Source organism: Protomyctophum parallelum (assembly GCF_964188405.1).
Source record: "Protomyctophum parallelum genome assembly, chromosome: 12".
In the NCBI taxonomy this organism is placed as follows: domain Eukaryota; kingdom Metazoa; phylum Chordata; class Actinopteri; order Myctophiformes; family Myctophidae; genus Protomyctophum; species Protomyctophum parallelum.
This window is the reverse complement of record NC_139712.1, coordinates 39,988,281-40,010,695: the sequence shown is the minus strand read 5'-3', so window position 1 is coordinate 40,010,695 and position 22,415 is coordinate 39,988,281. Positions and strand designations below refer to the sequence as shown.

The window sequence follows — 22,415 nt, the reverse complement described above, 5'->3', positions numbered from 1 at the left end:
ACCCTCTTCTTCACTTGCTTTAACCAGTATCCTTTACTAATCCTAACCCATAAAATCCACCAAAGGACCATTGTACCTAAGGGAATGCCCATGGGGATGTGTACTGTAGCCACTGAAAGCTCAAAGGCTCAGAGCACTCTATAGTGTCAACAGGCCAGGGGATCAAATCTGAACCATTGATTCAGTGACAGTATGGAACTCTCACTGCTAATCAATTAGAGTAGAAACATCACTCAGTGATGACTGCAATCCCTCTCCTCTCCCTTTCACTCTCTCAATACAGTGACTGTTTAAGTCCTATATCTGTGTTCCTTCCTTCCTCACTGGAGATTGATGGCGTTGGATGTGAGGCAATTTTCTTTTTTACCAAGACTCCATACGGTGGGCTCCAAGACATCAACGTGAGTTTTGACAACATCCTTCCAAAAGTTCAGAAGTACAGTAGTTGACACAGCTGTAAAAGAAAAACAGATAACCTATCCAATTGGAACATCAGAGAGTTATAGAAAACCTGAGAACTCAATAACATTACTTGTATCTATTACATAAAGACCTGATTTCTCCTATAAAATTAGATTTTTCTGTACAGTGCTATATGAACAAAGCCAAATGACTTGCTACCTTCTCATAAACAGCAATGTCATGAAAAGGCACGCATCATTTCAACCACCGTATGGCAGGAAATTGTGGTCGTGCTCCATATTGGTTTAGAAAAAATATAATCATTCTCAACATTAAGTCACAAAAAACATAACATACTTTGTGTGTGGCCATTGATATCAGATAATCTTATATTTTTGTAATCTATATAAAAGGCCCTGGTGGTCAATTTGGACCCATATCCTAAATGATAATCAACTGAGGTACATTGACATCTGGCGTTATGGCTGGTGGTGACTGACATAATACGCCAGCCACACGGTATTCAAAAGTAAAAGTAAAATTCTCCATTTGCATTGTTTGAAATATTGTGGTAGCGGTAACACTGTTAGTTTGCCTCATATTAAAGATATACTATTTGAAAAATACAAGTAGTTTCTGCCTATACACATACAAACCCCCATAGACAGAAAATAAAGTGCCACGATTCTTGGCCTGCATAGATTGCAGTATGCGGTATTGCACTTTCCACCTCTCTGTGAGAACTAACAAGAGAAAATAAACAAATAGAATTCACCCACTTCCTTTCAAAATCATTCTGGATTTTCTCAAACTCACAACTTTGAACTTAATTTTCCACTCAGCCAAGTGCCATGCTAAAACAATAAATAAATATTCCAGAAAAAAATTGGAATAAAAGGCAACAATACAACAGATAGGTCGGTGTAAAAACAAAAGCAACGAGGAAAAGGAGAAACAAAACTTTTGATTTAAGTTTGACTGAAAACAGTTTTGTTCACAACAAAACACAGTAATTTACTATCTAAGACACTACACAGATATACAAAAAAATGATGTTTTAAATTATCAGCAGGATTGGATGAACTTGCAGTAGTATGGAACAAATGTGTACAGTGATATAAGAGTGCTGACGATATGATAACAGTACAGGTAAAACATCCAAGAGTTGAGTAGAAGAAAATGTAACTACGGTCATAGTACATGTTACCATAATTGTTCTTGAGCAGCTGATACAGATGAAAGCATGAACATGTACTTGATTTGGTCCACTGATAGTATGTTTTTTCTCTCTAGACTATGATTTCTGATTTGCCGAAAAAGAGATTTACAAGGTACAGTAAAAGCTTATACTGGATGTCTACTAATGGCCATATCAACTGTAGTGTTCTATAAATATTCTTATCATATTTTTTGGAATCTCACTTCCCTACTGTAGAAAGCTTCTACATCCAATCTAGTCCTACTTAGTTCATCATTTATTCATTAAGCTACATTTAGATGCACATATCTGATGTTAGAGTAAATTATATATTTGGTGATCTGGGTGGACTCAAGATGTAGAACCAGGAATAAAACATGATATTTTAAACCGGGTCCTGACTTCTAAAAAACGGTCTGATAAAGAGATCTAATGGCTGAAGCATTGTGATAGTTCCTGGATATTTGGCAACTAACGGCTGTATACGTATTAGAGGAATAAAGGTTTGTTTTTCAACCGATATATAATATTTCATTATTTCAAAGGATGTATATTGGAGGTTCAATTGAAGACCAAACCAGTCATTATGGTAACCAAAAACAAAAATTCCAACATTACAAGTGAATTTCTTCACTCAAAAAAAAGAAAGAAAATAATTTGCAGGTTTGTCATGAGAACATGTTGCATTTCCACAAAAGGTAATGATATGTTTTTATAGGTCGCTACGATACAACACTCGGACTGAGGTCTCTCAATGCAACACTGCTACCCCCCATTTCACATTAGAAACATTAGTACCTTCAGCAAAATTGTTTTTCTTTTCCTTGCTATCCTGTGCATTTGCATTGCATTTGTTGTCCTAGTATTTACAGTGGAGTGCTTTCTGCAAACTAAGCACCGTAAAATATCTGTCTTTTTATTTATTTTTATATTTTAAATGCATGCTTTTTTAACGCAAGTCCCTCTGTGCATTTCATTCTGTTGCTAGAAAAAGAAAAGAAAGTAAATATGTACAATGACAGTTCAAAATGTCTGATAAATTCCTTCATTCTGTGTGAGATTCTTAATGTTTGAGCCCACAGTTTTTATGTCCCAGATTCCTTCTGATACAGTACCTGCATTGACCCGTGCAGTTTCTTTGTCAGCAATACACAACAACACAAGTAAAAGGGACTTGTCATGCCATGCAAAAATATCTTCCACTACTGCTGCACCCGTATCCCTCTTCCTCTGCTCGTAAACACCAGGCCAAAGTCTGCAGTGGGACGGTTGACTCACAGCACTCCTCGCAGTCACATGCTGTTTTCACAGCTTGGAGAGACGCCACTCTCCCCTGGTATCAGGTGGATTTCGGGTGAAAACATGTGATTCTCCACTTTGTGTCCATTTTGGTTGCTGTCAGCCATGACCTCTCCACTCTCACCCATCATGCCCTGGGTGCAATTTTGTGCCATCTTTGGCGATGATGGCGCCACGGACCCACCTGCCACTTCCATCAGATGCATCTCTTCGAGGTTCTCCATGGACCGATCCTCATCGCCTGGTGGCGTGTCGACGACCAGCCTCTTAGGTGACATGGGGCACGAATCTCCCACTGGGGATGGGACCTGTTCCTCTGAGACAGGGAGGAGCGGTGAGCTCTCCCCCTCTGGGGAGTCATCTTCCAGGAGGCTGGAGCTTATGTCCCCGGGTGAAGTGGTGCTGGGGGTTGTAAGCGGGCTTTCGGCAGAGGTTTGTGCAAAGTTGACTTTTAAAACCTTAACTTTAAGAGGGTTGTTGCTTCTTAGGGAGCTCCGGATATTTTCTGCAAACCTGGTGAAACTGTCCCCTTCCTCATTCACCTCCGGGGACTGCAATTCGGCACATGGGTTGAGGGCGTCTTTGAGTACAGAACCCTGGGTGCCTTGGTCATCATCATCAGCCCTCAGCTGGCTAAGATCAAGAGGAGGAGGGGCCCTTTGGTTTCTGTCCTTACACGGCTCTGTTCCGTCCTCCATCCTCAAGTTAAGGCCCTCCCCTCCGACCTCGGCGTAGGAGGGGGGCGGGACTTCCTTCATTTCCAGCTCCACTTCCTCTGTTGGGCTCTTGTAGGGTGCAGAGGAGAGCGCCGTCATAGACGTGCTCAGGTTGCTCATGGTGCTCGTCGTGTTGAGATTAGTGAATGACTGCGACTTGGTCATGTGGTTGTAGATATCCTCCAGCTTCTGGACACTGAGGTGCTGTGGGCTGCCCCGGAAGTGCCGTGGACTCCGGTGCGTTCCCTGGGGGGTGTCAGAGGTGGTGACGGTCGTCCGGTGAGGGGACAGGAGGCTGGTTTCAGACATGGCACACGAGGCCTTGTCGCCGCCGCCGCAGCGGCTGGGCGACAAGTGATTGTCCAGGGATGTCTTCTCGTCCTCCGCTCCGTCCACCACCACGTCCATCAGCTCCATGCTGCGCGCAAACGCGTCCTTCAGGTTCATGGAGACGATGCTGCCGTTCCTCTTGGCCCGCTCCAGCGCCTCCCTCCTCTTGATGGCCTTCTCCTGCCTCTTCTGCTCCTTGTAGAACTCTGAGAAGTTGTTGACGATGATGGGGATGGGCAGGGCGATGACCAGCACGCCGGCGATGCAGCAGAGCCCGCCCACAATCTTCCCCAGCAGCGTCTGTGGGTAGATGTCCCCGTAGCCCACCGTGGTCATGGTGATGGTGGCCCACCAGAAGGACGCAGGGATGCTGGTGAACTTGGTGGCGTCCTCGTCCTTCTCGGCGAAGAAGACCAGGCTGGAGAAGATCATGATGCCCATGGCCAGGAACAGGATGAGCAGCCCCAGCTCGTTGTAGCTCCGCTTCAACGTGAAGCCCAGCGACTGGAGGCCCGTGGAGTGCCGGGCCAGCTTCAGGATCCTCAGTATCCTCATGATCCGGAAGATCTGCACCACGCGGCGCACGTTCTGGAACTGCAGCACGCTCCGGTTGGACTCTGTCAGGAAGATGGTGACGTAGTAGGGGAGGATGGCCAGCAGGTCGATGACGTTCAGCGGCCCCTTGAAGAACTTCCACTTGTCGGGCGAGGAGAGGAAGCGGAGGAGGTACTCCATGGTGAACCAGGCGATGCACACGGCCTCCACGTGGGCAAGCTGCGGGTTGTCGTTGCCGTGGCCGAACTCGTCTATGACCTGGAGCTCCGGTAACGTGTTGAGAGACAGGGCGATGGTGGACAGGATGATGAACAGGATTGATATGATGGCCAGGATCTGAAGAGAGGTAGAAAAAAAAGATGGAGATGTCAATGTTAGCATAAGGTAAATAAGAATCTGAATGCTTACATACTATCATGTACTGTAAAAGGTCACTAACAACTTACACACTTCAAGGAAATAACTTTTGCTGTCACTATTAATGCACTTAAAAACCAAAGGCCCGCTGCCAAATAGGCTATGTGTTTAGCTTGCGCTCTTCAGCTAAATATGGCTCAGTGAATGGTGGCATACAGTTGAGATGCATTGTAAAAACATTCGGTTTGACTGGCACATAGAGAAATCTACATCAATAAGAAGCGATGGCATATAAATCAAACACAAATGAGTTAGAATTGATTGAACTTTTTATTTCAAAGGCTGGCCGCACATGAATGAAAGCATGCCAATGACAGATGGGGTGATGCAATAATGAAGTAAAATAAATGAGATGAGATGAGATGAGATATACTTTATTAATCCCAGAGGGGAAATTGAAGGGTACATGAAATGAATAACATAAAAGGGTAATGAAACATCCCTGTTCACAAAGTATGGGGATAAATATACAGTAGTAGGACAGAAATCTATCATTGGAGAGAGCAGATGAAAGCAATATGCAAAGGAGCTGGTAGAAAAGGGTTCTAGCTCCACCTGTTGACAGCTATCTAAAAGTGCTTCCACACACATTTGCTCGATTTCAAAAGCTTTCACCAGTCTGACAAGACATACAAATATCATCAGTGTTAGATTTGAGCATTAATATGCGAAAAGCATAAAGGAATATTCAGAACAATGACATACAGTTCGTGAATAACTGGGTGATACACTCTAATAGCAAGTCATCTGTGGAGGTTGGTTAAATACATTGTTATTGTGTCATCCTATGCTGTGTCTATAGTGTCTACTGTCTACCATAAATTATGTTTCCAAAAGAACAAACCCGTAAAAAAGGAAAGAACTGCTTGCTAAGGACTTTGAGTAAGTCTATATATCGCTTTGATATGAAGGAGAAACATTGTGTCACAATGTTCCCACCGTGTGTTGTGGAGGTATGGCTAGAAACATCCATCATGTTAATGATGTCATAATGACCTCTCACATCATTATGACATTCTGCTTCAACTGGAGGTCAGGGACAGCCCGCAGAGAGACACTCACAGGCCTTAAAGGAACACCTTTTTTTCAACCTGTCACCAATCACCACATGGCATATACCAATGCTTACTATAGGACGTGCCATTTCTGTCACCTACAGAGGTGGGCTGTGGATAGCCTGAAAATGTACAGGGTACATGCTGATGCCACTGTCAACGGGATAAAAAAAGAAAGAGAAATAGTAGCCATAGTTGTTGAAACAATTTTCAAGCATACCCACCTCTGAGAGTTTCATACAAATGAATGATTGAGGAGTAAGGTTAACGTGTGTGTGTGTGTGTGTGTGTGTGTGTGTGTGTGTGTGTGTGTGCGTGCGTGCGTGCGTGCGTGCGTGCGTGTGTGTGTGTGTGTGTGTGCGCGTGTTTGTGTAATATTATTGGCTTGCCTTACTTGACCCCCTCCTCCCACCTTCCTATGCTCTCTTCCTCCACTACCGCCTTCCGGCCTTGCACCAGCACGGATAAACACCTCCTTAGAAATCTGAACTTCTTTCTGCAGCTTTTCTCTATGTTCCCTTCTCGGTCTCATCAGCCCACACAGGTGAAAAGTCCTACACTCCCGCTAGCGCAGAATAACTTATATATGCCCAAGACGCCCTTGTTCCGAATGGCTGCAGCCTTAGACATGGAGGCACTGGCAGTACCCGGCATTCTCGTTGTGAGTTATTTAACATTCTCCATGAAAATCGAATCACCAGATATGAAACGGCTCCTTCAAGGCAGCAAATCTGAGACAGCCCAAATACTGATTAAGCACCACCGGCTTGCACAGAACTATGACTTAAATACGTTTAAACGCTGACCATTCCATACATTTCCGGAGGCATTTTCCATAGCTCCTTTGTGAGTTATGATCATTTGAGAAATGTCAGAGTCGGAAATGGAACTCAAGGATTTGGGCACTAGCCCAGAGGGCTCCATGCAATCTCCATACTTTCTCCAGTGGGCTCTATTCAAATGATGACTAGTGAAGACACTAAGCCCAGACATAATAACAACCACCACAGGCTGGGGGCACCCACTACAAAACTCCTGTCAGATGTTATAACATCTATACATCATATACTGTAGTTCCAATCCAAACTCTAAAAATGAGCATGGCAAAGGGAGCAAAGGTTCTGTGCCAATCTAGGGGGGGAGATAACATTGAAATACTGCAAACGTATGTTTTCTCATGCCAATAAAGCTCCTCTGAATTGAATTGAATTGAATTGAATTGAATTGAATTGAATTGAATTGAATTGAATTGAATTGAATTGAATTGAATTGAATTGAATTGAATTGAGAGAGAGAGAGAGAGAGAGAGAGAGAGACAGAGAGAGACAGAGACAGAGAGACTGTGTATTGTTTATTTACCCAATATAGTAGTAAAGACCAAATCGTTAAAGTGAAACAAATTAAAGTAAAAAGTTACAAATTGACTTTAAAACAACTAGAAAACTAGTGGAAATAGTTGCCCAATGGGCCGTCCACACCAACTACTTTATTGAATGTAGTGGAAGGCAGAGTCCACATACAGTACCACGACTACAGTGGTGAACTGATATAAGGTAGTCACAGTGCTTGTTGTGGATGGCCCTTAAGGGCATACCTGCCAACATTAGGCCATGAAAAAGAGGGGTATTTTCTGGTATATCGGCAAATGGTCTGCACTCAAACAACCCTTACACCACGGATTTACCACTTATGTAATAAAAGTTTTGAAAGAAAAAAAGGATTGGAAATAACCCCCATCATCACTTTCCAGATGGGGGTCCATAGCTAAATACAGATTTGGGAGTCCTTGACATAAAAAAGTTTGAGTCCCACCTCTACCAGGCCAAAAACACCAACACGGAAAAACCTGGCAGAGAGTGACAATGTGAGAGAGGAGGAGAGAGACAGAGTGTGTCCTGGGCTCAAAGTGTTGCCATTAATGAATGCTGGTGCTTATTGGGTTAAACCTATTATCAGCTAAGTGAAGCGGCCTTGGCGTGGCCTGGTGCACTGCAGAAAGACGGGCGACCACTGTGCCTCTGGGACACAGTTTGCTTCCCTGCCCCTAACCTCGTAGAAAGCTTATTTAAGTTTCAACCTCTGGATTCGAGCCACCGATCAGACAACCTTAGTTTTTGCCCCTGTTGCGGAACAGCTTGGCACACCGTCAGCTCCTGAGACAGGGGCACGGATTACGCCTGCAAGATAATGGTTTTGCACAGTTTAGAGGCTCGCTGAGGCATAGTAGGACTATTTGCTTACACAACTGACCTTCCGGTTACGGTACTATACTACGGTTACGGTACTATCTTAATCTATGATTTGTGGAGCCACAAGGACATGGTATCACTCATATTTTAGAGGTCATATACCTTCTTCATTTAGAAGTGCCTTAGCTGCCGCCCTGGGATACTGTTAATCTTTCTATACGTTCCACACTATGGCCTTCTCCACACTTATGTACAGCTGAATGAACAATGTACACATGTACACACACACACACACACACACACACACACACACACACACACACACACACACACACACAGTCACACACACAGTGATTTATCGTTTCAGTGACCCGGTACCATGTGATCTCATCTTCCCATGCACCCACGGACTCACGGACATCAGCACCAAATGGCATTTTAGAGCGAGGATGAGCAATTTTGAGGTGGCTTACATTAACCTCCTGTAATTGTGTGGGAGTATTTAAGAAGATCAATTACTTTGGGTCAAGTCTTCTTTGCTCCTGATTTGCATTGAGCGAGGCACAGCATCGCATGGCGTGAGCCGGAGACTAGTATAATCCCTGCATGACCTGCGAGTTGCCCTGGAAGTGACCTGCCAATAACCTTATTATGGAGTACTACAGATGAAAGCTACCAGAAATATGACATTTTAGTGGCCAGGAACAGTACTAATAAATAGGTGTTTCAAACACCCAAAATGGGACCCTTAACACTTTAGGCTAAAATTGCAAGCTCAGAAAGTGCTGCGAAAATATGCCTGGGGGGGGGGGGGGGCTTAATAATTATTTTAGTGCTTAGCACACTTTGCAACGTAACAGAACATGATAAACGTCTGTGTAAGAGATCAAAACTGTAATTGTGATGAAAACGGTAGTGGCTTGGTAGTGAATTTTGAAAACCTGGACATTTCTGTGTTTTAAGTGATATTTTTCAGGACACTAGTTTGAAACCCAGACAATCCCGGCCAAACCCGGGCATAGGTACAATGTCAACTTTAGCTCAAGCCCTGAAGTCGGGTGATGGGTGAATTTAATGTTTGGACTACAGGCGGGGATACTCTCTGTAGTCTGTATACATATTACATGAGGACCAAACCATTGCCTCTTGGTTATTTATTTGTGAACACAAAACCATGGCTTTCTAGAATGACGTGTGAATTATACTAGTACATCTCACTCAATATAATGTTATACGTAAAAATTGCCTGTCAGCTTCATCGCAATCCAAGCACTGCTTGTGCAGTTAAAATTAATTACCAATCAAAGGGAAATTCCAACGTAAGATTATCAAAATGCAAAAGATGCTAAATTAACGTCCTTTTTTAACTTAGCTGTCTATACAGTTGAAAGGGAGTTCTGAGTATTCAGAACTATTTGTTAGTTAACACCATGAATTTGCCGCATGTCACAGGCTTTAGCTTTATGTCTCTCCATCACCTTCTCCTCTCATCCTCACACATCTCTTATTTGTAAAGGTTCTGTCTCTTCAGCAAACCCCAACCAGGCCATGCTCAGCCTCATTGACTTGCTTACAGTGTGATAATTACACAGCTGAGTGACACACTTCAGCAGTCTACTGTGCTTCTGGCCCCTGTGCTATCTCTACCGCCCATTTCAACAACAGGCACTGCTTAACACGATTGCCCTTTGAGAGAGAGATTAGAGAATTAGAGAGCCCATTCAAAGTGATCGTGTGAATTTGAGAGGAGCAAGTGTTTGACAGAGAGTTTATATGTGCGTGAGTTAGAGAGCACAAACACGCGCGGGCGAGAGAGTGAGTGAGGTGTTATATTTATTTCAAGTTATCCCAATATTTGCTTAGCCTAGAGTCCCCTCATAGACAGAACAAAACACACAAATGTAAATCAACAAATTGATTAACCTACCACTTATTATTTTATACTGCACAATGGAGTCATGCAAAAATTGTGACAATAACCTATGTGAGCTTGTATCTTGTATCTATTATTTTATTAAGATTACAGATAATTTGTATTATTTTTTATAATCGATTAACTCAATTTGTTCAATTAACTGTTGCAAGCCTAATTCTTCTGCCTTCATGTCCCTGGTGTATGTACTACTGTATGTAGGCAATGAGCATGATTCCCCAGCCCCCTCCCTCCCTCCATCCACGACTTCAATGAGCTGGCCTGGCGTGAGCTCCTGGGGGAAGCCTGGATGGAGCAGGAGGTGTGAGCTTTGCCAAGGGGAGTGTTTTGGGCACTGAAGCGAGAGGCCTCTCTGCAGGGTTCTGCGTCTCTCACAAGTCACAACTCCGTCGCTGGCCTTTGAAAATACTATTACCACTCTCTGCATCCACTCCTCCACCACTACACCCCCCATCCACACCCCCCCCCCCCACCCCGCCCTCCTTTCTGAGTCAATAGTCAACAGAACACTAACTCCTCTCTAACTGCCATGTCACTATACTGACAGCCCAGTGGACGCTAACCGCTACGGCTCGCTGTGCATGTCGCCTGCCCTGCAGTCACCCCCAATCGGATCCTCCCGGCACGCTGATGTGAACTCTGTTGATGTACACTGAAGAAGAGGAGAGAGGAGGGGTTGGTGGGTGGTTGGGGGGGGGAGTCACATCACCACACCAGTGACCCGTCTGTCAGCTCGGGGTGGTTGGGCGGGGGGGTTGGTTGCTATTGATTGTGTACACTTCACATTATGGACACAGGAGCTCGGCTGGCTTGGGCGAGCGCCGAGCGGCTAAATATCGATCCTGCTTGGAGCTCTTACTGGCCATGATGCGGTTCCGATACCACCTCACCCCCCCCCCCCCCCCCGCTGCCCCTCCACCAGCCCACGTCATCAATTTGTCCAGGATTAATTGAGCTCCTGCTCAGGTATGATAATTTTTTGCTGCCGAATCAATCCAGGTGATCATGGCTATGGTAATGGCCATTGATCCGGAGGTCAGTGTGGTGGTATATCTTCCCATGAGCCTGTGAATCTCTTCCAGATGGGATGATCCTATGTCAAAGCACCCAGACATGGATGGCTGTTCAGAACCTCAGCACCCATTTAGAGGCACGCAACATCACGGCTTAATCTGCACAAAGTAAATCAAATGCTACATTGAATAAATCCTGGAAAGAATTTCCAGGAAATTTAATTAAATTTCAAAAGAAACAGTGGCTCCAGCCTCCATGTGCTTATTTCATGTTTCTGAGCACCTGCCCTAAAACCTGGGCTAGCGTTCCAGAGGGGCATCAATTCTACTAATAAGCCAGTACAGTATTAATAATAACGCAGGTACAGTACCAAGACAGAGGGAGTTTAGAAGCTTAGACAAAGATGACAGAGCTGAATACACGCCACCGTGCAGGGATCCAACACTAATCATCTTCTCTCCCACACAAAGCCTTTGTCGGTTCAGTAACTTGGCTGGCCAGTGTCCAAAGTATTCACAGAGAGAAAGAGAGAGAGAGAGGGGTATTTTCTGGCTGCCCACTGGCTATGTAAGAGTTCATAAAACATGGGAGAGATAAAGATGAAACTTTGTAAATTCCATAAAATTCAGACAATTGAATACAAAGATTCATTTGCATGATGTAGAAGGGCCATTTCAATGATGAATTCACAGTTTAGTCTGAAAAAGAAAAAGGCTTAGCTGGCCTTATAGTGCCATGATAATGATGGCTAATTATTTCAGGAAAAGCTATTGAGCTGTTAATTTTTCCTAATGTAGTCAATAATTGAAGTGGATCTAAAGCATTAGTCTTGGCTTAACACAACGTTTCAACGTAGCCATGAGGTGTCACTTGCAATTAAATGTGTCATCTGTACAGTGCAGCATGCTACACCATGCTTGAAAACCCATCTGAGGAATATTGGTGTTAATATGATTAGCTATAATTTCAGGGTCAACCAGAGAAAGGTTACACATTAGTCCCTCAATAATCATGCGTCACCAGGCTTTCCAAAGCACCTGTGGAATGCCTGGTTTCTAATTACTGATCATTGCTCTGATCCAGTCTAGTGTAGACTAGAGTCTACTGTATCCGGTAATTTGGACGCACACACGCACACACGCACGCACGCACAGTAAAATCACACATTTCCAGTCTGCAAGTACCTTTAGTCTAAGGCTAACCTATAGGCTGATCGCCATCAATTGATGCACACAGCATAGGAAACACAGCCTCTGAGTTAGCTCTCTGTGTGATCTCTCTCACACACACACACACACACACACACACACACACACGCACACACACACACACACACACACACACACACACACACACACACACACACACACACACACACACACACACACACACACACACATTTGAATTATTTTATTTGGATCTGCACAAGAGGCGTAATACAATAGACCCAAACACTGATCAGAATTAGGTTATACATTATATGGTGCACATGCTTAACACACAGAGGGAAAAGGAGAAAAAATAAATATATATATATATAGCACATTGTTGACATACTATTACTTGACACTACTAGACAGGATGTTTGTTTTGGGTTTTTTTAAGCCACCTAGGGTTAATGAAACAACGCCTTCTCCAGATGGACAGACTACCCATAGTATTTAGCCAACTTTTTTGCATTTGTTTTTAGCAATCCACCCAATTGCAGACCCCTGAGCACAAGTTTACCAGACTTCCAAATACAAGGACAATAAGTTGACACACACACACACACACACACACACACACACACACACACACACACACACACACACACACACACACACACACACACACACACACACACACACACACACACACACACACACATATATATTAAGCAAGGCCCCAGGTGGCATATTCATAACAGATATCTGCGGAACAACTCTCTGCTTGCTCTCTCAAACATTGACACTAGTAGTTCTCCGTAACCATGCAACAAGCACAGCCCAAGGGCTTTTCAGGCCCGGGGCTGCGTGGTTCACATCACCACTGCTCAAAACTCTGGCTGTGTGGGCTGACACCCATATGAAAGGAGTCTTAATGATTAACAAATTCTCGCCCACTCGCAGGCCACTCTGCCTTTGGCTCCAGATAGCATGAGCTCAATTATAGCAAGCAACACTCTCCAAGAGACCAAAGAGGAACACGCAAAGAAGTTTGTACGTAACTGCCTGGCTAGTCTGACAAGTCTCTTTGGATGTGTGCTAGTTGTCTCGGTCCCAGTCCCTGTTGAAATACCTTCCCGGTCTCTTACAGCAAATATAGAGCATCCCCCCCCCCCCCCTTGTCAAATATGACTTTGGGGTCATATTTGTTTGTGTGTTACCTTCGTTTTCAATAGAGGGAGGAAAAGTGGGGTGGGCATGAAATATTTATATGGTACGTTCTTTTACAGCAGCCACCACGGCGGTCGCACGGAGACGCCTGCACAGTACAGGCTACCCAGCGGTGAGTGGAAGCATGTGGCACTGATCTGTTCTGGCTCAGTGATGCACGATGGACCATGTCTGCAATTTGTAACAAAAATAACAACAACTCCCAAGAAAAAACAAGGAAACAATGCATTAGATATAAAGAAATATGAGGCTGAACACTTTCCCTTATCTGTGCTGTGGGGTGTTTTAATAATAATTATTTTCCAAATATCACAGTTCAGGAATTCCATTTATCGTCTAAGTCATCAGCATTCCAAGGTAAACATGCTGGATTTGTGTGGTTTGACAAACAGCTCAGAGAGAAAATGTATTGATCGTATGCAGGAATGAATGAATGAATGAATGCAGGAATGAATGAATGGATGAATGCAGGAATGAATGAATGCATGAATGCAGGAATGAATGAATGCATGAATGCAGGAATGAATGAATGCATGAATTAATGAATGAATGAATGCATGCATGAATGAACGAACGAACAACGAACAAACAGTGAACACTACATGTGCAACGACTGTATACGCTATGCAGCGAGACCATTTCAAGACTCAACCTTGAGGACAATTCATCAGCTCCCCTTCTCAATCAAGTGTATTGATGAATGTATTTTAAGCCCTGAGAGAATCCGTGCGTGATCTGCTGACTGGAATGGAAACCTAACGCATTGTACTATACCTATATCCAGTAACATAACCTCCCTCCTTTGCTATCGGATCTCTACACCGAATATTCAGAGTGTCTGACAATCTATTAAAACAATAAATATATGGCGACATCCCGTATATAGTATCCCCTATATATAGGGGATCGACTATTATATGGTGAATATCTCTGACACTACTTAAAGGACGACTTCAGCCATTTTTAACCTATGTTCATATAATTGGTCCTCATTAACTCCTGAACACGACTTACATAACTTAACTGACTGTAGAACAGCTTCCCTCCCAATAACGACTTGCACAAGTTATGTTTTCATTGTTTAATCCGCGTTTTAATACGTTTTAAGTCATACAGGGTTTCCATCGGACAGAGTGGGATAGATGACGCGTTTTGATGACATCGCAAAAACATCCGTTGCACTGGCATGCAAATGGTTCTGGGAAATTAAGGCCCAATGCATTATACAATGGAGGCGTGCCGTGCAGCGTGTGTGTTCCTTCTCCGCTATGTTGTTGTTGCCACTTTGGAATAGAGCGGCGCAGTCCCTCCCCCTTTCAGAACAACGAACGGCCCAGGAAATGAAAACGCAATGGATTTCCCCATAAGCAGTTTTTATTTAATTTATTTAAAGACCTTTTAAGCGTCGTACGAAGCCAACTCTTGTCGTGACAAATCATGACAACACACACAATATTTCGGGCCAAACAAAGAATTAGAAAGTAGAAAAAAAACGGCAGGTTACAACACTTTTTTTGTTGTTTTTCTTCTTTGTAATTATTTGTTTGGTCCAAAATATTGTGTGTGTTGTCATGATTTGTCACGACAAGAGTTGGCTTTGTACGACGCTTAAAAGGTCTTTAAATAAATTAAATAAAAACTGCCTATTGGGAAATGCATTGCGTTTTCATTTCCTGGGCCGTTCGTTGTTCTGAAAGGGGGAGGGACTGCGCCGCTCTATATGTTTGAACACTACGACAAGCGATTAGGCTACACCGTTTTAATGTGCATTTTCATGACAAGCAACGATCAAGTCTATAGAAATGAGATGCTGCCTTTTGTAGTGGCATCAGAAACTTTGTTCTCACTTTAGCCAGAAGCACTGCTGCTCTCTTAAAGGTATATTCAGTGATTTCACTTAATTCAAATATCACTTATTTTTTTGTTTTGTTGTGATAATCCTCCCTACTATAGAGTGTGCTGGCCATATAAGGAGTTCCTCCCTGTCCCCAGTTAACCCCTGGGGGTCAAAAAAACCTTAGGTTTCGTTTTTGACTCTCTATCCTGATTGGACGAAAGGCTGGGTCCCACAGCCAAAAACGAAACCTAAGGTTTTTTGAGTGAAATCACTGAATATACCTTTAACCACATATGACATATATGTAGCAGTTAGTTGATTGGTGTCCCCATGGTATCTGAACTTCAACTAAGGAAAGTAGTATTTTCCCCAAACCAAATCTGAACTTGAATCGGCTGGAGGAGACGGGACAGAGTGAGAGAGAAGTGATTAGATGTCCTTCCTCTATCTAACTTTCAAGAGGGGTTGAGGCAGCATTCTTGCATAATGCATTTTGTGTGTGTGTGTGTGTGTGTGTGTGTGTGTGTGTGTGTGTGTGTGTGTGTGCGCGTGTGTGTGCGTGTGTGCGTACGTGTGTGAAAACAGCTCTGCGTAGGGAGAAATAAACATTCCCTCTGGTGCTCACGCCGTAGCAACATTATTAACCTCTGCCTTGGACATCCCCCCTTGAGAGAAAAAACAGCAGGTTGGCCAGATACAGCCAGAACATTCCGCAAGCGCAAGCACAAGTACGCACACACACACACACACACACACACACACACACACACACACACACACACACACACACACACACACACACACACACACACACACACACACACACACACACACACACACACACACACACAACTTTACACATTTGTAATTAATGCCTGCATGAGAATGTACATGCTGTACTGTGTAATGTGCGCACATTACACAGTACATGTTCATCTCATTTCACAGCATTCGATTCAGCCACTGTGTGAGGCCAATGCAAAGGCAAACCCACATGCACTTCACAACAGACAAACTTTCCTCAGTCTCCGAAAGTATGTTTGACTGCACATGCAAAGGTCAATGGTAATGCAGGAGCTCTATTGTCCGGCGTGAGAGACATAAAAAGGGCAGAGAGAGAGAGACAGAGAGAGTAGTAATTGACAGGGTTGATTGTAATTACCGCCACCAGTATGCAGGCCCTTGTGTTTAGTAGCAGCTATGGTCACGTTAATCATTAATCAGCCATGGAAGACACAAACAGCACTTCCTGGAAGTGCAGACCGGAGGAAAGAAGGGAACCGACACGACCACAACAAACAGACACACGGAACCTGAACCGTTAGCTAGCGGTTAATATTCATGAGATGCTGAGTGCCTCAAATAACTGCTCCGGCTGCTTGCCCCCGCTGTCCACACTTAGATAGCAACAAGATAAGTCTTGTACCGCACACGGTTGCACGCACGCACGCACATACACGCACGCACAGGCGCACACACACACACACACACACACACACACACACACACACACACACACACACACACACACACACACACACACACACACACACACACAAAGTAACAGTACAGTAAAGAACCTGGGGGTTATTATTGATTCTGAATTGAATTTTAATTCACACATTAATCATGTTACCAAGATTGCCTTTTTTCACCTTTAGAAATATTGCACGAATCAGAGCCTATTTGTCCTTGGTCGATGCAAAAACGCTAATCCACGCCTTTGTTTTTTCTCAATTTTTCTGCAATGCCCTTTTTTCAGAAGAAAACAACTGACAGATTACAACTTGTCCAAAATGCAGCAGCTAGAGTTTTAACTAGAACTAAGATGAAAGAAAATATTACTCTAGTGCTTCACTGCACTGGCTTCCGGTTGTTTTTAGGATTGACTTTAAAATTATTTGACTTGTCTATAAAGCTCTCAATGGTCTCGCACCTTCCTACCTACTTGACTGCCTGCCTAAATATGTCCCAAACCGGCCCCTAAGGTCTTCCACTGCTGGCCTGCTCGCTTTGCCTAAAAAAATGGCAACTAAAAAATACGGGGAAGCAGCTTTTTGCTTCTACGGGCCGTCGGCATGGAACAAGCTCCCACTGTACCTTCGTCAGGCAGCCTCTGTAGACATTTTTAAAGCTCAGCTCAAGACCCACTTCTACAACATTGCTTTTAAGTGATCTTTTATTTTTTGTTATTCATGTCCTCACTGTATTGTATTACTCCTTGTTTTTTTTTATGTCGTTGCCCTGCTTTATCTGTTCTTATCTTTGTACCACTGCCTTTTCCTGATTTGACACTGCGTTATTGTCCTATTGTTTTAACTGCATGCCTGTTTTAATGCTGTTTTGTTTTGCTTTTGTTTTTATTATCTTTTCTGCTCTGTAAAGCACTTTGAGCTACATTTATGTATGAAAGGTGCTATATAAATAAAGTTTATTATTATTATCAAGGGTTGGATTGGAAGTCCCTGCGTCATACTAACTGGAGTCATGTCCATGGGGGATGTACTCACACGCTACAGAAACAGGAGATAGGCTCCTGCAAGGCTGCCCTATGAGAGTGTTAATATTAACCCATAAGGGTCCCATAAGAGCTCCATGAGTCGCCCCAGATTGGAAACTGTCCATCACCATCCAGTGAGCTGCAGAACTACTGGAGGACACATTACTGTACAGAACAGACTGGGGATATTACCCTGGCACTGACTCCGTAAGACTACGATCCGTCTGTGGTCACAAGAGGGCGCCCTTCATTATTTTGGAGCTGGGTTTGTGAGAGTGCATGCCATGCATTTCTGACTTTCCAAATTCAAGCTGTTATGTGTGTACATGCGCCTGCCAATCCCTCAAACAAGGCCAAACAGCCAAACACACGCGCGCAGTGTTGCACTGTTATCACTGTCTGACTTTCTCAGCGCTGGGGCAGTGGGGCCACCAGGCGGGGTGCCAGGTTGCTCCCCAGACCTGCTGCCTATTGTGTCAATCACTATTGTAGCTCTTTAAACGCCGCCTCTCAAGTGAACTGCTGCCGGTGCAAAACTCTTGATCGACATGTCTCGGCTGATTTATTGTTATTCAGCTCCACTGCCAAGGACAGACTCTGCAAGCCTCTGACACTGTTTGTCTTCAGCCCCTGACACATGAATATGCGTCACACACACACACACACACACACACACACACACACACACACACACACACACACACACACACACACACACACACACACACGGCGAGTGGAGAATAGTCACTGGCTCTTGTTAATACTTTTCATTGGTTCAATATTTATAAAACCCACAGCCACTCTTAACCTGCACTTTTGTAACATACAAACACCACAAACATATATGCATGCTCACTCTCTCTCTCTCTCTCTCTCTCTCTCTCTCTGGATCAATTATTTCAGCCCATTGTCTCTCTCTTACTGAAACAAAACGTCAAACAGACAGACGGGCAAGTAACCCAATATTCTATTTGAAAATAGCCATTCTACTACCTCACAACATGTAGCAACGTGACTTGTTATGAGCTTGTAGATCTGCTATTTTGAAACAGCTGTTGTAATAGGGCTCAAGTGGTAAAACGGTTTGCTTGTTTTGGGCTTGGTTTCATTAGTCTCGCGTTACCAGACTGACTCAGTCTGGAGCAACCGAAGAGCTGTCCAACCTACCACTGCATTTTAACCAGATGAAGGTACTCCTCTCTTCTTTTAATGCAATACTTCAATAAATAAAAACAAACCTAAAATTATTTTTTCTGTTATTAACACCTTGGTTAACCCCACTCCTCCCCATATTCCTGTATACTCTGACAACGACTGCAAGCTATTCTCATAATTATTTCTAGATAAAGTAAACCATATACGGTCCAACATAGCACTTCCCTCCACCACTACAGTGGTAATTGGATAGCCCTAAACTTCCTTCAGCTCAATTCCAACAAAACAGAAATCTTAATCATAGGCCCTGAAAGCATCGCCAACGCCGTTCGGCTTCCTCTAGGCCCTCTGGCTTCCAATATAAATGAGTCTGCTAGAAATCTGGGTGTCCTCTTCGACAACCGCATGAACCTAGAATCCCATGTTAAGAAGGTCACCCAGTCCTGTTTCTTTCACCTCCGTAACATCTCTAAAATCAAGCCAGTTCTCACCCCCCAAGACCTAGAAAAAATCATCCATGCTTTCATCTCCTCCCACCTCGACTATTGTAATGGACTCTACACCACCCTCAGCTCCTCCTCAATCCATAAACTTCAACTAGTACAGAATACACAAACACACCCCGCAGATCTCATATTACTCCCGTGCTTGCTGCACTCCATTGGTTGCCCGTCAAATCTAGGATCAATTTCAAAATTATCTTAATAACATACAAGGCATTACACGGACTGGCTCCACTCTACATCTCTGAACTACTGCATGCTAAGCCTAACACACGTTCTCTCAGGTCCTCCGAAAAAGGCCTTCTGTCTATTCCTACAACTAGACTCAAAACTAAGGGTGACCGTGCATTTGAAGTGGTTGACCCCACTTTGTGGAATGCCCTGCCCCTTGAGCTGAAGAAAGCAGAGTCTGTCGACGGTTTTAAGAAATTGTTAAAAACATATTTATTTCGTCAGCACTTTATTTTATGATATATTTTTACTTGATTTAATTGCATCTCAATGTTTTACCTTCTATTGTTTGTTTCATGCCCTTGTTTTAACATGATTGTTTTACCTTGTTGTACAGCACTTTGTAACATTGTTTCGAAAGGTGCTCTATAAATAAAATGTACTTACTTACTACTGTCATGAGTCAAATATAATAAGTGGAGCCTCCTCCCCACTTCCATTTCGTGCAAATATATCCTAATATAGATAGAAATCATCTAAGCATAGGAAGGAAATAGGAAATAAAAAAAATAAGCTCCTAAGATATTTTAAAATATATTTTCGTGAACCGAAATGGCAGCTTCCTTACTCGGATTTCGGGAGTAGGTATAGTTCCAGACTCTATATAGCATTCGGAGATTGTGGAATAGTTCTCTGGCTACGTGAGACTATGGTTTCATAGACCCGGTCGCTTGTTTCACACACACACACACACACACACACACACACACACACACACACACACACACACACACACACACACACACACACACACACACACACACACACACACACACACACACACACACACACACACACACACACACACACACACACACACACACGCACACACACACACACAATCTGGCAACAATGGCTGCTTCCCCATGCTGGTCCTCGGGGAACGTGGGTAAGACCAGCTTCCTGTCATTGTACCCATTGTAACCATTCACTGTGAGCTATGAGGACGTCGGGTCAACTACCTGTTCGTGTGGGAGGTGAGGTAGGTGGTAGGTATAGGGCCGGACTGAGACGGACAAAATATAACATTGACCTAATACTCCAATATCGATATTGTGACAATAATATTATAATTATAACAGGTACTTTGCAAAAGGTACCCCTTCTCTCGTCCAGAAAACACCAAATGTCTATCACCACACACACACACACACACACACACACACACACACACACACACACACACACACACACACACACACACCAGTCAACGACTGCACTTCACAAAATTAACTTAATGTAATTTATTTTTATCTGTGAAGACCACCAGTGGCACCACGGAGCCCATGAACCAGATGGAGAAACCACAGCTGCAGGCAATTAATTGTTTGGTCTGTGATCATATGTGACCATTTATTGACAACATGAATGGAATGCAGGTGGTAAATGCATTTCCCACCTACACCGAGATGTTGTGCCCCATTACAGCCCCCATCCTAGATCAATAAACATGGATTTCAATGTCCCCTTGATCCCAATTACCCTGTTGACAATTTAATATTACTGTACCATAGGCGAGAGAGAGAGAGAGAGAGAGAGAGGGGGGGCACAGTACAGTCCACAGTGCATTGATGCTTTTGCTCGTAGCCATAGAAACCTGCGTCATTGAGGAATGAATCCATTCACAAGAATAATAGGCAGCCGTCAAACAAAGACAGAGCTCGACATCACACTTGGGATGACGTACACAACAAAGGCCTTTGATGTCTACACCAGTTTCACTGAACACACACACACGCACACACGCATGCACGCACGCACGCACGCACAAAATAAAATATAAAAAAAACAAACATATAGGACGCTGGTCCTTTAAGAAAAGTGTAGGAGGGGTCTAACATCAGCATACGTAGAACAAGGACTATCCAAAGAGGACGAGAAGCGAAGACTGTACGGTGGACACCATGTTGCTCCCTGGAAAGAAAGAAACATGCGCAGTTGAGACCAGGATGTTGTACATGCACAAATTTGGGCATGTACAACATCCTGGTCTCATCTGCGCATGTTTCTTTCCTTCCATGGAGCAACATGGCGTCCACCGTACGGTCTTCGCTTCTCGTCCTCTTTAGATAGTCCTTGACGTAGAACAGGAAGAGTGCAGCAACAACACTGCATGGACTAACCTGTTATATCATCTAGAACAGATGTAAACTAAAAACTAAAACAAATTGCGCGATTGAATAAGAGTTCTAGCGGTTGATCCACCTGGACGGTAAATCCGCTAATTTGGTATGGAACGCTCGGCATGGTTTTCAATGACGAATGGATACGTGTCTTCACATTTGTAGCCCCAAGGGTCCCTGTACTGTACCCCACTTTTAGAACTGCTGAGTCAAAGTATACTAGTATAGATGAATCCACAGAGAGGTGCCCTGGGTGCGGCCATTACTGAGCGACTAATTGATTAGTTACATCTGGCTTACAGGGCACTGCTCCTTGGATTAGTGCCCTGTAGGCCAGGTGTAGCTCATCAGTTAATGGCCGCACCCAGGGCACCCCTCTGTGGATTCGTCTATATGGAGCGTCCCTCATTAGTGGGATTGAGTGCACCTGCAAGCAGTTAGGCAGGCCAGGGGACCTGCATTCCACTGTGCAAACTTTGTTCCACCTCCCTTTTCCCCTTAAACGTAAATGTAATATTTAAATTGCAATGAAGAATACAGTTCATTTTAGCCACTAGTCCAGTACCTGCCTGTAGACCCT

General features: G+C 43.8%; 1 protein-coding gene across 1 annotated transcript in view; it reads right to left on the bottom strand.

Moving 5' to 3' along the window:
• Nucleotides 1–2,892: 2,892 nt before the first annotated feature.
• kcnb2b (potassium voltage-gated channel subfamily B member 2b) overlaps nucleotides 2,893–22,415 on the bottom strand; it is a gene marked incomplete at both ends in the record, with an annotated part of 142,789 nt that continues 123,266 nt past the window's right edge. The window contains one exon of the mRNA XM_083777963.1: nucleotides 2,893–4,836. Within this exon, the coding sequence (XP_083634089.1) occupies nucleotides 2,893–4,836 (1,944 nt within the window). The remainder of the gene's footprint in view (nucleotides 4,837–22,415) is intronic.